Genomic DNA, 13,860 nt, shown 5'->3' with positions numbered 1-13,860 from the left:
GCAAATCTACCCACCAGTTTATATCTTATCACAGGTTCATTACGACTTCGGTCTCCGCAACATTTTGTCCGTCTTGCGTAGCTTAGGCGCCGCCAAACGAGTCAATAACAAAGACACAGAAAGCACGATAGTAATGAGAGTGTTACGCGACATGAACCTCTCAAAATTGATAGATGAAGACGAACCTTTGTTTATTTCTCTAGTAGCTGATCTGTTCCCAAACCAAGCGCTCGAAAAAACCGCTTACCCCGAACTAGAAGAAGCGATAAACGCTCAGGTTGAGGAGGCAAGTCTTGTAAACCACCCACCATGGGGTTTAAAATTGATCCAACTGTTTGAAACGCAACGCGTCAGACATGGGATAATGACACTAGGCCCCACAGGCGCGGGCAAAACCACCTGCATCCAAACTTTGATGCGTTCCCTCACACAAATGGGCGATTTTCACCGCGAAATGCGAATGAACCCCAAAGCTATAACAGCAGCTCAAATGTTCGGCCGTTTGGACGTCGCAACAAACGACTGGACCGACGGTATTTTCTCGGCTTTATGGCGCAAAACACTGAAGCTTAAGCCAGGAGAACACGTCTGGTTGGTGCTTGATGGCCCAGTTGACAGCATTTGGATCGAGAATTTAAATTCAGTCCTTGATGATAACAAAACGCTGACTTTGGCCAACGGTGATCGCCTGTCAATGGCCCCAACTTGCAAAATTATTTTCGAACCACATAACATCGATAATGCTTCACCTGCCACTGTGTCACGCAATGGGATGGTTTACATGAGTTCGTCTGGTTTGAACTGGAAGCCGGTTGTGACAGCGTGGCTCAAAAAACGCAGTCCAAGGGAACAGGAACTGTTCCAGAAACTCTTTGATGAATCGTATGGTGAATTGTACGGTTGGGGCACCCAGAACCTGACTCTAGTGATAGATGTGCTCGAATGTAACGTAACACTTCAAATGTTGCAACTGTTGGAAGGGTTAATACCGACTCAGGTCGAAAACGTTGAAGAGGTTTCGGCGAATAAGTCCGACCAAGGCGATGTCGATGATGATTTGTTGGCCGAAGAGGCGGAAAAAGTCGAGGAGAATAAACCGTTCACGATTGAACATTTGGCCAAATTGTACGTTTTTGCCCTGGTTTGGGGCATGGGAGCGTTCCTTGAAATGGAAGACAGGGTCAAGTATGATCTCTTCTTGAAACAACATTTGTCACAGTTGGATCTTCCCAAAAACGACCGCAAAAATCAAGATGCTACGGTTTTCGATTATGTAGTTAATTCGGAAGGAGAGTGGGTTTTGTGGAGTACGCTAGTCACAAATTATGTTTATCCCGAATTGGCGACTCCCGAATATGCCACAATTTTGATTCCAATTCCAGATAACGTGCGGATTAATTATCTGATTCACACAATTGCCAAGCAGGAGAAGGCGGTTTTAGGTTCGTAAATGTGGTTCCACAAACTGAGTCATAATTGCGAATACATTTGATAAAAGGGCTCTGCAAGCTATAAATTAAAATAAAAATGCTACAGACAAATTAACTATACACGATCATTTTTTTTTCAAACTTTTTGTATACTATAAAAAATTGGCGCCAACTTAGAAATTTTAAATGGTAACTACCTATTTTTATTGCATTTTTTATTTCACCTTTAAAGCAAAGTAGAGATTTTTTCTCTTAATTTTTTAAAATATTTTGATCCTTCATAAAACCAAGAAAGAGAGCAAGTTTCTCCACTATTTCACGTTACAAAATTCGTTAAAAATGATAATGGATTTTTTATTAAATTTTTGGGCGTTTCCTAAAACCTACTAGAAAGATTTTACGTTATTTTGTATACCCACTGTATGACTGACAGTTGCTTGACGACAATCTAAATTTATTTTTAAACTTATTAGAAACTTGGTACATCACTTTTGACCCAGCCCGTATTCGAGAAAAATTAATAATGATAGATATACAGGGTCGTTAAAGAGTCGTATGGATACAGCTAAACATTATCAGAACGGTTTAGTAGTTAACAATTATTATTATTATTTACTTTTACTTATTATTTGGTCAAAGTTCAGGCCTCAAAGAGGACATTTTGAAGGATAACAAAATTTTACATTTTCAGAATTTCATTAGTTCGAATTTTTTTTTTAATTTTTGATTAAAATAAGGTATGCATCACAAAAAATGCTTTTTTTGAAAATAGTAAATTTGATTCTTCTTGCCATTAAAAAAATCAAGTTAGCCTTGTATCCCGCTAGAACAAATGGGAAAAGAAATTTGATCTGAGACGATGAAATTTAAATACTTTTAAATTAAACATCCAGTAAGTTTTGATGAATACTTTTTATAATATTTAACTGTATCCATACTTTTAGCGACCCTGATGATAAAATTTACCTGCCATTCATACATTTGTATTGAAAGAAAAGCATCCTTTATACTAAGATGGTTTCAAAATTAACTAATTTTTGTAATATTTTAATTTAATTTATTCTATCGTCAAGGATAAAATCGTATTCTATTCACTGTTTACTTCATAGTAAAATGAAAGTTTATCATCTAAAGAAATAAAGTTCACAACCAATGATGTTTTTATGTTTTTTTTTTGTATAATAAAAACTATTAATTTAATTAATTTAATTTAATTAATGTGTTAAGGTTAAATAGCAATTCCTCCAAAGTTGTACCTACTTACAATTCACATATAGACGGTTTATTATTAATATTATTACATATTATGGTTATATCCGCCACCCTGTGCCCAAAAAAAGGTTCATTGCTTATTAATAGAGACAGACTGCACGTAATTTGAGGGTGAGGGGCCTTCAACTTGAAAAAAAGTGTATAAGTAATTCCAACTCCAAAAAAAGTACTGAAATCCCACTAATTTAAAAAATTATCAACGAATTTAAGTAATTCACGATAATTTCAGTAATTTCAAAAAAATTCCAGCGAAATTCCAGTAATCTCTAAAATTCATAGTAATTTCAGATTAATTCCTGCTGTAAATTCACTCAATTACCGTGATTCCAACTTAATTTTTGTAATTCCAAAATAATTCCTGGAATTCCAAATTAATTCCGATAGTTCTAGGAAATTGAACGTAATATCCAATCTAAAGAATGTCGAATAATTTCAAAAAAAAATTATAAACTCCAAAAATAATTTTAATAATTCCAAATATACTTCCAAATAATTTTAAGTAATTTTGATTAATTTCCAAAAATAAATGTGCGGAAAAATGTTTCGATAAATAAGCATCTATTTACGTGTTAAAGGTTTAGTATTGGATCAAAACATTCGGATAATTAATTATACGCCGTTTAAATATTAGTTTGTTAATAAAAATACAAGTATTATTGCAAGAATTTTAAGACAAGAAATGCTGTCAGCGTAATCAGTGAAGTTTTCATACCAATTACACTTGTATTGCTTGAAAATACATTTATTTTCTTTCAAAGAAATGTCAATTTTGAAAAATTCAACTTTCCCGGCGCATCCACCAAAATTTATGCGGTGATGATAAAATTTACCTTCCATTACATTTGTATTGAAAGAAAAGCATTCTTTATACTAAGATGGTTTCAAAAATAACTAATTTTTGTAATGTTTTAATTCATTTTATTTTATCGTCAAGGATCAAATCGTATTCTATCCACTGTTTACTTCATGGTAAAATGAAAGTTTATCATCTAAAGAAATAAAGTTTACAACCATTGTTGTTTTTCTGTTTTTTTTTGTATAATAAGAACTATTAATTTATACAGAATTGAACCAAATATCTCGCAAAAATTCCAAACTCTTTTTATATTATATTGCCACATTATACCAACATTTGTGCCGCCATTTATGTTTTAAATTATTAGTATAGAATAGCACCTGTTCGAAAAAACTATACATTTTAAGAATTTACGAACAACAAATACACCCTTACAAATTATATGTAAAAAAATTATTCATTTAGTTTATAGGGTGATTTATAAAATTAATTTTTTCAAAAAATCCTCGGACAGGTCAACTTTATTGTTGTTATTGCTACATTCTAACGTCACTGGTTTCAGAATAATTACGCCATTTTTAATTTTTTTAACTGACAGTTAACCGTTATTTTTGGTTACTGATCTTGATCGTATACTCTTTTTTGTTTCTAGTAAGTATAAATAAATTGAAAAATCATAAAAAGAAGAAAATAAAGTAAAAAAGTTAATAAACTTTTAGATAATAAATTACACATAAAAAGCGTTATCTTTTTGTTTTTGTCTTATTTTATAAGGTACAATGTTTTTTTACTGATTTAAAAAATAACAATAACAAGAATTTGAATTTTATGCGTTCTGTATATTCGTAGCATCTTGTATCACTTATCGAACAAAAGTGTACAAACGTAAAAATAATTAGATATTTTGTGCTTATTTATCGCTCGTTATTCGTAATTATGAAAATTTTGATTCGTTGGGTCAACTTTACAAACCTATTGGTTTTAGTGGTTGGAGAACAAGGAACGGCAAAAACAGTCATGATGAAATCCTACATCAAAAACGCAAACCCTGAAGTTTACCTAAACCGTTCGTTCAATTTCTCAAGCGCAACTTCTCCGTACCAGTTCCAGAAGACCATAGAAAGCTACGTGGAGAAACGCATGGGCAACACGTTCGGTGCCCCCAATGGCAAAAAAATGATTATCTTCATCGATGACATCAATCTTCCTGAAATTAATTGCTGGGGTGACCAAATCACCAACGAAATTGTGCGCCAAACGATGGACATGGGCGGGTTTTACAGTTTGGAAAAACCGGGCGAGTTTACGACCATTGTGGACGTCCAGTTTGTGGCAGCTATGGGACAGCCAGGAGGTGGAAGAAATGACATTCCATCGAGACTTAAACGCCAGTTCTGTTTGTTTAACTGTCCCTTGCCCATGGATGCTTCCATCGATAAAATTTTCGGGGTTATTGCGCAAGGGCACTACAATGTCAAGAGAGGGTTTACATTGGAAGTCAGGAATTTGGTGAAAAAATTGGTCCCATTGACTCGATTCTTGTGGAAGAATACGAGGGCTAAATTATTGCCAACTCCAGCCAAGTTTCACTACGTTTTCTCGCTGAGAGACTTGTCGAGGATTTGGCAAGGAATGGTAAGATTTTGTTGAGGTCCTCAAAGCTAACTTTAATATATTACTTATATTTGTGTACAATTATGTAATAACGCGTGTTTTGTGGTAAATACAAAGAAAATAAAACAAAAAAAAATAAAAGTAAAATGTAAAAGACATGAATAAATTTTTAGATAATTATACGTCTGTAAGAGGTAATTTGAAGAAAACCGGACAATATTCAAGTTACTTATTTAAAGTCAACATTTCAGTTGCAAATTGTACCTTATTCATAATTTAAAACATAGTTGTTAAAATTTAGCCTGGTAAGCCTCAAGTTGAGTTAAATTTAAAGGAAAATTTATGAATGAGGAACTAGTTCAACGAGGAGCCGCTCTCCATAAGCTGAAACGTCGACTTAAAATAAATAACTTGAATATTGTACGGTGTTCTTTAAGTTAATTAAGTTTCACAGTCATTAATCTTTCACGGGCGAAGAAAGAAAAAATCAATCAAATTATACATAACGTTGTTTGACTTTTTGTTTTTGTCTAATTTTATAAGAAGTGATACATTTTTTTATTAAAAATAACTTAAAATTTAAATAGAAAAAAAAGATTCAACCTATACAAGAACAGAAAGGTAAGCCCCATAATGCGTAACTGTTAACTCTTTTATTTTATTTGTTGTTGTTTGTTGACTTTGTTTAACTTTTTTTTGTATTGACAAGATAACTGTCAGAAATACTAAAAAAGTGCATAAAGATAACAAATGGTTGTCGTTAAAAAAAATAAAAAAACAATGACTTGACTTTCTATATTGTTCGTCCAAACGTTTGTTATATGTTCTTATAATCGAGTTCCTCCAAAAAACACTATGTTGACTTTCATTATAGTTAAGAATTTTTTAAAATTTTTTGCCTCAGAGGAATTTTTCGTTTCTCCTTAAAAAAAATGTATAACTCGAAAATAAAAATGTTTACAGCAAAATAGTTTGTGTCGGAAAATGCTATGATTTATTTTACGTTGTACTTGTTTTTTTTTTTCAACAATTGAATGTTTGAAACTTTTTTCTTAAACTTATTTCAAAATTTACTTAAATGTGTGAAAAATGCTGGATGCGTCGGGTCGTCTTATTAACTCGTAATAACAAAAAATATTTATCGCTGTGAAATTACTGACAAAAATAACTTAAAATGTAAATAGGAAAAAAAGAGGATCAACCTATACAAGAACAGAAAGGTAAGCCCTATAATGCAAAACTGTTAACTCTTTTATTTTATTTTATGTATTTTTTTATTTTATTTTATTTTATTTATGACTTTGTTATTTAACTTTTTTGTATTGACAAGATAACTATCAGAAATACTAAAAAATGCATAAATAATAAATGGTTGTCGTTAAAAAAATTTAAAAACCAATGACGTGGCATGTATTGGAAAATTGGAATAGTGATAAAATATAGCATTTTTAGAAGGTGCTAGAAGTAAAATCAATCTGTTTGAGGATTTTTTTTTTGAAAAATGACCACTAAAAATACAGTGGACTTGGTTACAACGAACGCTCAAGTGCCTTCAGAATTTGTTCGATATAACCGATCATTCTAACTGAACTTCGTCTTTATGGAGTAATTTTCAATTTAAATGAACCTTAAGGCTTGGAGCAGACACAATTATTAATCTTATTTATTTAAAAGATATTTTTACATAATACCTATGTTTAATAATTTTCCAACAATACAATTATATTAAAATTTGTGATTTCCGATTACTTTTTGTGACTATTTGCCTATCTCGGGACCTTGCTGTAATATCGCAAATGTTTATTTTTAAGTGCACGTACATACTATACGTTATAAGATAAGGTTACAACTGTGAAAAGACTTGCAGACCGTTTTTTTTTTGTCTCAATATTGTCGTTAAAAGCGTTCGTTGTAAGCGACTTTCTATTCTGTTCGTCCGAACGTTCCACAGTATTCCATTTGGATAAATTGAGTAATGGGAATTCGAGTTCCTCCAAAAAACACTATGTTGACTTTTATTATAGTTAAGAATTTTTCTAAATTTTTTGCCTCAGAAAAATTTTTCGTTCCTCCTTAAAAAAAAATTCATAACTCGAAAACAAAAAGTTCTACAGCAAAACAGTTTCTGTCGGAGAATACTGTGATTTATTTCATGTTGTATAGTTAATTTTTAACTAGCTGTATTCTGTATTAGACATTTTGAACACTAGATTTGACATTTATCAAAATTGGACGTTAGTGTTAATCGTTAATTCGTTAGTCTAAAGGTGATCTAAAATAACTAAATGTGTTGTACGTGTTTTAAATTGGAGAAACTTGAAAAATTTGGAAATTGAATTTGCCAGATAAAAAATTACACCAACCTTAATTCAAAAAATTAATATTTATGATAATGCCAACCTAACGGCTTTTGGACAGTTGATTATAAAAAAAATCGACTAAACTTGTTTTTTTTTCAACAATTAAATGTTTGAAACTTTTTGCTTAAACTTATTTTAAAATTTACTTAGATGAGTGAAAAATGGTGGATGCGCCGGGTCGTCGTGTTAACTCGCCATAACAAGAAATATTTATCGCTGTGAAATTACTGACAAAACAACAAAAATAGCTAGGTATTAACTTTGAAAATAATATAAAAACCTCTTTTTTATAAACTCGCAGGAACAAAGTTTTATATAATTTTCTATGTCTTTAGCACTTTCTACAGCCCTGAAAAGTGCAAAAAAAGATGTTTTTTATTTGAATTTGATTTTAGTGCTGTAACTTCGAAATTAAATATAAATAATAATAAATACATACATAGTATTATTGGTAGCATCTAAGAAAATATTCTAATAAATCACCAAAACAATGATTACAAATTCAAATTGTGGTTTTATAAATAACTTAATAATTAGATAGAGAGTTTTGCACAAATTTCAGACCCAAAACTTGGATCAATTTTTAGATCGGGACACTGTCCACTGTGATTGAATCCGAAGGGTGTATGATGGTGCTGTGGAAACACGAATGTACGCGAGTTTTCTCCGATCGTTTTACCATCGAAGAGGACAAGAAATGGTTTGATGCCGAGCTGTTGGATTTGGTGGAAAGAGAACTAGGGCCTGCGTTTCGAACGAAAACGGAGCCAAACCCGGTTTTTGTCGATTTCATGAGGTACAGAACATTATTATTTAATTTTTGTTAGTTAGTTCCATAGGGACGCTCCTGAGCCGACCGGGGAAGAAGGAGAAGACGCAGACATGGAACTACCAAAAGTGTACGAACCGGTAACTGACGAAAACGAATTAAGAGAACGACTTGACATGTTTTTGGCACAATTCAACGAAATGGTGCGGGGTTCAGGGATGGATTTGGTCTTCTTTCCCGATGCTATGCTCCATCTGGTGAAAATTTCACGGGTTATTAGACATCCGAGAGGGAATGTCATGCTCGTCGGTAGATTTTTATAATTTCGGTTTTTTTCCCAATTTTTTAAATAATTTAATTTAAAAGGTGTGGGTGGTAGCGGGAAACAGTCGCTAACGAAACTGTCGTCGTTTATAGCTGGGTATAAAACGTTCCAAATCACTCTAACAAGGTCTTATAATATTGCAAACTTTTTGGAAGACCTCAAAGTGCTCTACCGGTCATGCGGTTGTCAAGGGAAGGGCACCACTTTTATTTTCACCGACTTGGATATCAAAGAAGAGGGCTTTTTGGAATACTTGAATAATATTCTATCGTCAGGCGTGATTTCGAATTTATTTACAAAAGATGAACAAGCCGAGATCATTCAAGAAGTCACACCGGTGATGAAGCGAGAAAACCCCAAAAGAGTCATAAATCCTGAAAGTGTGATGGAGTATTTTATGAATCGAACTTGCCAAAACCTGCACGTGGTGTTTTGTTTTTCTCCGGTACGTTTCACAAATAATTATTGTTTTTGCATGCATTCCGCAAGACGTTTTTTATGATACGCAACTTTTTATTTGCAAAGGTTGGTAACTGAACTAATCAAACTGAATTGACAAGCAAATATAAATATAGCTTCTTAATGTAATTTTTATGGAGATAACTAATTTTATTTTGAAAATGGGATTGTGTATGAGATGCCAAAAATAACCAAACAAACAACCTGGAAAAAATAAGCCTGAGAGTAATCGAAATCTGATGCTTGGGAACATTCAATTTTTTCGACTATTTAGTTGGAATTTGGTAGCAAAAAGGATAAGAAAGACGAAAACCTTTACAACGAACTTGAAGTGACATAAAAGTCGTCAAATTGACTATTATACATTTATACGTACAGTCACGATCAAAATAAGTGGCACCCTAAAACCACAGTCACAAATATTTTTAATATGTTACACTTAATGTGTGAAATTGACTAGTTTATAAATTAGCTGGATAGTTTGTAAAATAACCTGGTTCAAGTTTATGATCTTAAAGCTTTTAGTGAGGCATTTATTTCGCTTTTAGGCCCGGTTGACTTAGGGGTGTCACTCTTTTTTATCGTGACTCTACCAGAATTTTTAGGTATAATTTCACGATTATTTGACTTTTCTGGTAAATGACTTATTCCACCTTGTTCCTATGCTAGATTTATATATTTAGGGTGATTCAAGTGTACCGTACAATCTTTCGGGTGCTGATAAAGGACATCAAACTGTATTAAATGTTCTTATGACAAAAAATTGTTTAACACTTTTTTCACGAGATAGGTCTTCAAAATTAAATTATTAAGTTAATTTTTTGATGTCTCTGATCATACAGGGTGCTCAAAAAACTGGCGCACCAACTCAGTAGTACGTTATTGAGAAGAAAGTGCAGATTACATGAAAAATGTTGAAAAAATTCCTAAAGTCATATTTTAAGAAATCTGGAGCTACAAACTTATTTTTTTAACTTCTTCAGTTCTCATAATTTTTTTGTTTTTATGTTTCATACCAGGTAATCGTTCCGTAACAAAACGATGAATAATTATTTTTAAATTTAGTATCAGATTTTAGCAGTTTTTTTAATTTAAAAAAATTAAAATTTATCCAAAAAATCAATGTGTAGATGTGACAACACTGGGAATTATTTCCTAGGAAACCGTTTCAAAAATAATTTATTTTTATTGTTGCTCAAATTTTATTGTGATCATGACTGTTAGACAACGTTGCCACATATCATTTATCTAAAATCCATTATTTATCAATAACTTTAATACAAAGGATTTTTTTACTATTTTTACCTTTATATGTAACCAGTTATCTACCACACACCATTGAGGTGGTGCGCCACTTTTTGAGTACGCTGTATATTTATTGACATTAGTTATCAGAAAAAACAGCTCTTGCAAATGAAACAAATACCTGTTGAAAAAAAAATCAACTATTATTAATGTCTAATAATGTGCAATACTATTAAAAAAAATTGTAAATTCGACATTAAATTAAATTAGACATCATAAGATGGGTAAACAAAAAACAACAATCGAGATCGTTGCTAAGGAAAACAAATTAAAAGAATATTAAAAAATAGTTGCTTAGAAAAAATTTCTTAAAACTTTAATTACCCAAAAACTGTCAATTTTCACATAATTCTATTTTAGCAATTACGGCTCTAAAAATAGAAATAGAAATAGAAATAGAAATAGTTTTATTGGTATCTAAAAACAGTGTGTCATAATACAAGTCAAGAAAATAAGAAACATACAAACTAAAAAAAAACAAACTTACAAGTCACTAAAATTACAGCGAAAATATTCATCAAAGTTATAAACACAATTTACAATTAAAAAATCTTTTAGCATTTTTTTAAAAACATATAAAGGTAGATTACAAAAATAAAAAACTACCATATAGAAAATACGCCAATAACTCAAAAAATTGCCCAATATGAATAATATCAAAGTATCAAATTAATAGCGTAATTAATCACCCTTTAGACTATTAATTTATTTTTTACTCGACTAGAAAACTTGGGACAGCCTGTACTATTTCGTACTATGAATTTTTGTAGGTGGGAGAAAAATTCCGAAATCGAGCTCTGCGTTTCCCAGCATTGATCTCCGGATGTACAATTGATTGGTTCCAGCCATGGCCCAAAGACGCTCTAGTTTCAGTAGCTCGTCACTTCCTCACCGATTTCAAAATCGCTTGCACTGACCAAGTCAAGGAGGAGCTAGTCATCGCTTTGGGCTCCATCCAAGACATAGTTTCCGCCACCTCAGTGGAATACTTCCAAAGGTTCCGTCGCGCAACTCATGTCACTCCAAAATCGTACCTAAACTTCATCGCCGGTTACAAAAGCATTTACAAAAACAAGAAAAAAGAACTGAGCGATGGCGCCCTAAGAATGGACACCGGTTTGGAAAAACTGGCTGAAGCATCGTCTTCTGTATTAGTTTTGAAAAAAGAACTAGCCTCCATGGAAAAAGAACTCGCCGATGCGTCAAAACGTGCCGAAAAAGTCCTGACGGAAGTGACCGAACGTGCAATGCAAGCCGAAATTGTCAAAAATCAAGTCCAGAAAGTGAAAGAAAAGGCCGAAATTTTGGTAACGTCCATTGCAGCTGAAAAGGCCCTAGCCGAAGAAAAGCTCGAAGCTGCGAAACCTGCCTTGGAAGAAGCTGAAGCTGCGCTGAACACCATCAAACCGGCACATATTGCAACTGTTCGGAAGTTGGGACGACCACCTCATTTAATTATGAGGATTATGGACTGTGTTCTTGTGTTGTTTCAAAGAAAGTTGCATCCGGTTATTCCAGATACGGCTGCTCCTTGTCCCAAACCCTCCTGGGCGGAATCTCTCAAGGTCAGTGGCATATTTACATATGAAGTAAAGAACGCCAGTATTTCAAGGGCCATAAAAATATCTTTATTTTGATTAAAAAAAATAGCTAGTCAATAGATGGGTTACATTTTTTTAAATCAATTGGTCAGATTTTTTTAGTTTTCGTCGTATTTTTTTAGTTCTTAAGTTCTTTAACTTGAGTTCTTAATTGATGAGTTTTAAGAAGTTCTTAGTAGTTTCAAATCATACAACTCTAGAGTGCTTTGAAATTAAAAAACAATTGTTTTGTATGTGTGTGATTAATTCGTTTCTCTCATAACCTGTAGAATTAGAACCAATTAGAAAATTAATGTCACAGTACAAAAAAATGCGACAACATAAAATTATTATAAGACAAAATAGTAAAAATGGCTACGTTTTTTTTGCCTCAGAGGAATTTTTCGTTTCTCCTTAAAAAAATCATAACTCGAAAACAAAAAGTTGTACAGCAAAACAGTTTGTGTCGGAGAATACTATGATTTATTTTACGTTGTACTTGTTTTTTTTCAGCAATTGAATGTTTGAAACTTTTTGCTTAAACTTATTTCAAAATTTACTTACATGTGTGAAAAATGGTGGATGCGCCGGGTCGTCGCGTTAACTCGCAATAACAAAAAATATTTATCGCTGTGAAATTACTGACAAAGCAACAAAAATAGCTAGGTATTAACTTTGTTTTGTCTGTGTGCGATTAATTCGTTCTCTCATAACCTGTAGAATTAGAACTAATTAAAAAATTAACATCACAAAAAAATACGACATAACATAACATAAAATTAACATAAAATTATTATAAGAAAAAATAGCAAAAATGGCTACGTTTTTTAAAGAATAAAAACTTTTTAAATTAATACAGGTTGATTGTTTGAAATATATTGCAGAAAATAACGGAGACATTTAAAAATCTAGTGCATGTTTGATTACATTACAATTAGATTTCTTTAACTGTTGTGGAGCAATATCCTTACCATTTGTCAATAATGATTCTTTATTGGTGTTTAATGTGGTGTCACACTTTTTACACAAATCACAATAAGTATATAAAAATGTTTAAAATAAATTAAGATTACATTTAGAAAACTCATCCGAGTTGTACAAACAACTTGTTTTCAAAAAACCTTTCAATTTGGGTTTAATTTAGTTTAATTGTTGAAATGGTAGACAAGGTATAGTTGCATTTTTTAAATGGAATACCCTACATATTTTTGCTTAATTGGATTTTACACAAAAAAATAATGTAACTTTATATTAACCATTATGGTTCTATCTGTTTTTGTTTCTAAATTATTCAACTTTCCGCTATAAAAAAGACCAGTTTTTTAAAAATCACTGCTAAGTCGCCTATGAATATTTTTCGAAAATTTTGAAACAGTAAAACCCAGAATATCTTTTAGTTTTAGCAATAGTCGACTTTTACTTGAAACACGCAGATAATATACATAGTGTGTCAAAACACAAAAAGTTGAATAACTCATTTTTTTCAAATGGAACACCATGTATATCTTTATACGTATTGATAGCATTTTTCACTTTCTAAAGATATGCGGTTTGTATAGCAAATTTGAAATAAGCAAGTGTTCAAGAAAATTTTCTTTTTTATTTATTTTATTATTAATTCTTGATGAACAAAATTTATTTATGTACCACGTAATATTTATATTACTAATGTCATTAGTCACATTAGTACATATCAAAAAATAAATTACCATTTGACTTATCAGATTCTAGGATAACAAATTTTCTTATATTTTTTTAAATCCCGAAAAATATTTTAAATTTGCTATGCAAACCCCATACCGTTCGAAAGATTATCAAAAATGCTATCGATACATGAAAAAAATACAGAAATACAAAAATACAGGGTGTTCCATTCGAAAAAAACTTTTGTGTTTTAACACACTCTGTATATTATCTGCGTACTTTAACTAAAAGTCGTCTATTTGCTAA

General features: G+C 31.7%; 1 protein-coding gene across 3 annotated transcripts in view; it reads left to right on the top strand.

Annotated features, from left to right (window-relative positions):
- Dhc1 (Dynein heavy chain 1) overlaps positions 1 to 13,860 on the top strand; it is a 69,435-nt gene that overhangs the window by 32,983 nt on the left and 22,592 nt on the right. For all 3 annotated transcript variants that reach the window (XM_064355351.1, XM_015978054.2, XM_064355349.1), the window contains exons 19-24: positions 35 to 1,442; positions 4,484 to 5,133; positions 8,060 to 8,268; positions 8,312 to 8,550; positions 8,608 to 9,011; positions 11,101 to 11,895. In XM_064355351.1, coding sequence (XP_064211421.1) covers positions 35 to 1,442; positions 4,484 to 5,133; positions 8,060 to 8,268; positions 8,312 to 8,550; positions 8,608 to 9,011; positions 11,101 to 11,895 — 3,705 coding nt within the window. The remainder of the gene's footprint in view (positions 1 to 34; positions 1,443 to 4,483; positions 5,134 to 8,059; positions 8,269 to 8,311; positions 8,551 to 8,607; positions 9,012 to 11,100; positions 11,896 to 13,860) is intronic.

Source organism: Tribolium castaneum, chromosome 1 (genome assembly GCF_031307605.1).
Source record: "Tribolium castaneum strain GA2 chromosome 1, icTriCast1.1, whole genome shotgun sequence".
NCBI classification, from domain to species: Eukaryota; Metazoa; Arthropoda; class Insecta; order Coleoptera; family Tenebrionidae; genus Tribolium; species Tribolium castaneum.
Note: the sequence above shows the minus strand (reverse complement) of the source record. Positions and strands in the feature narration are given on the sequence as shown.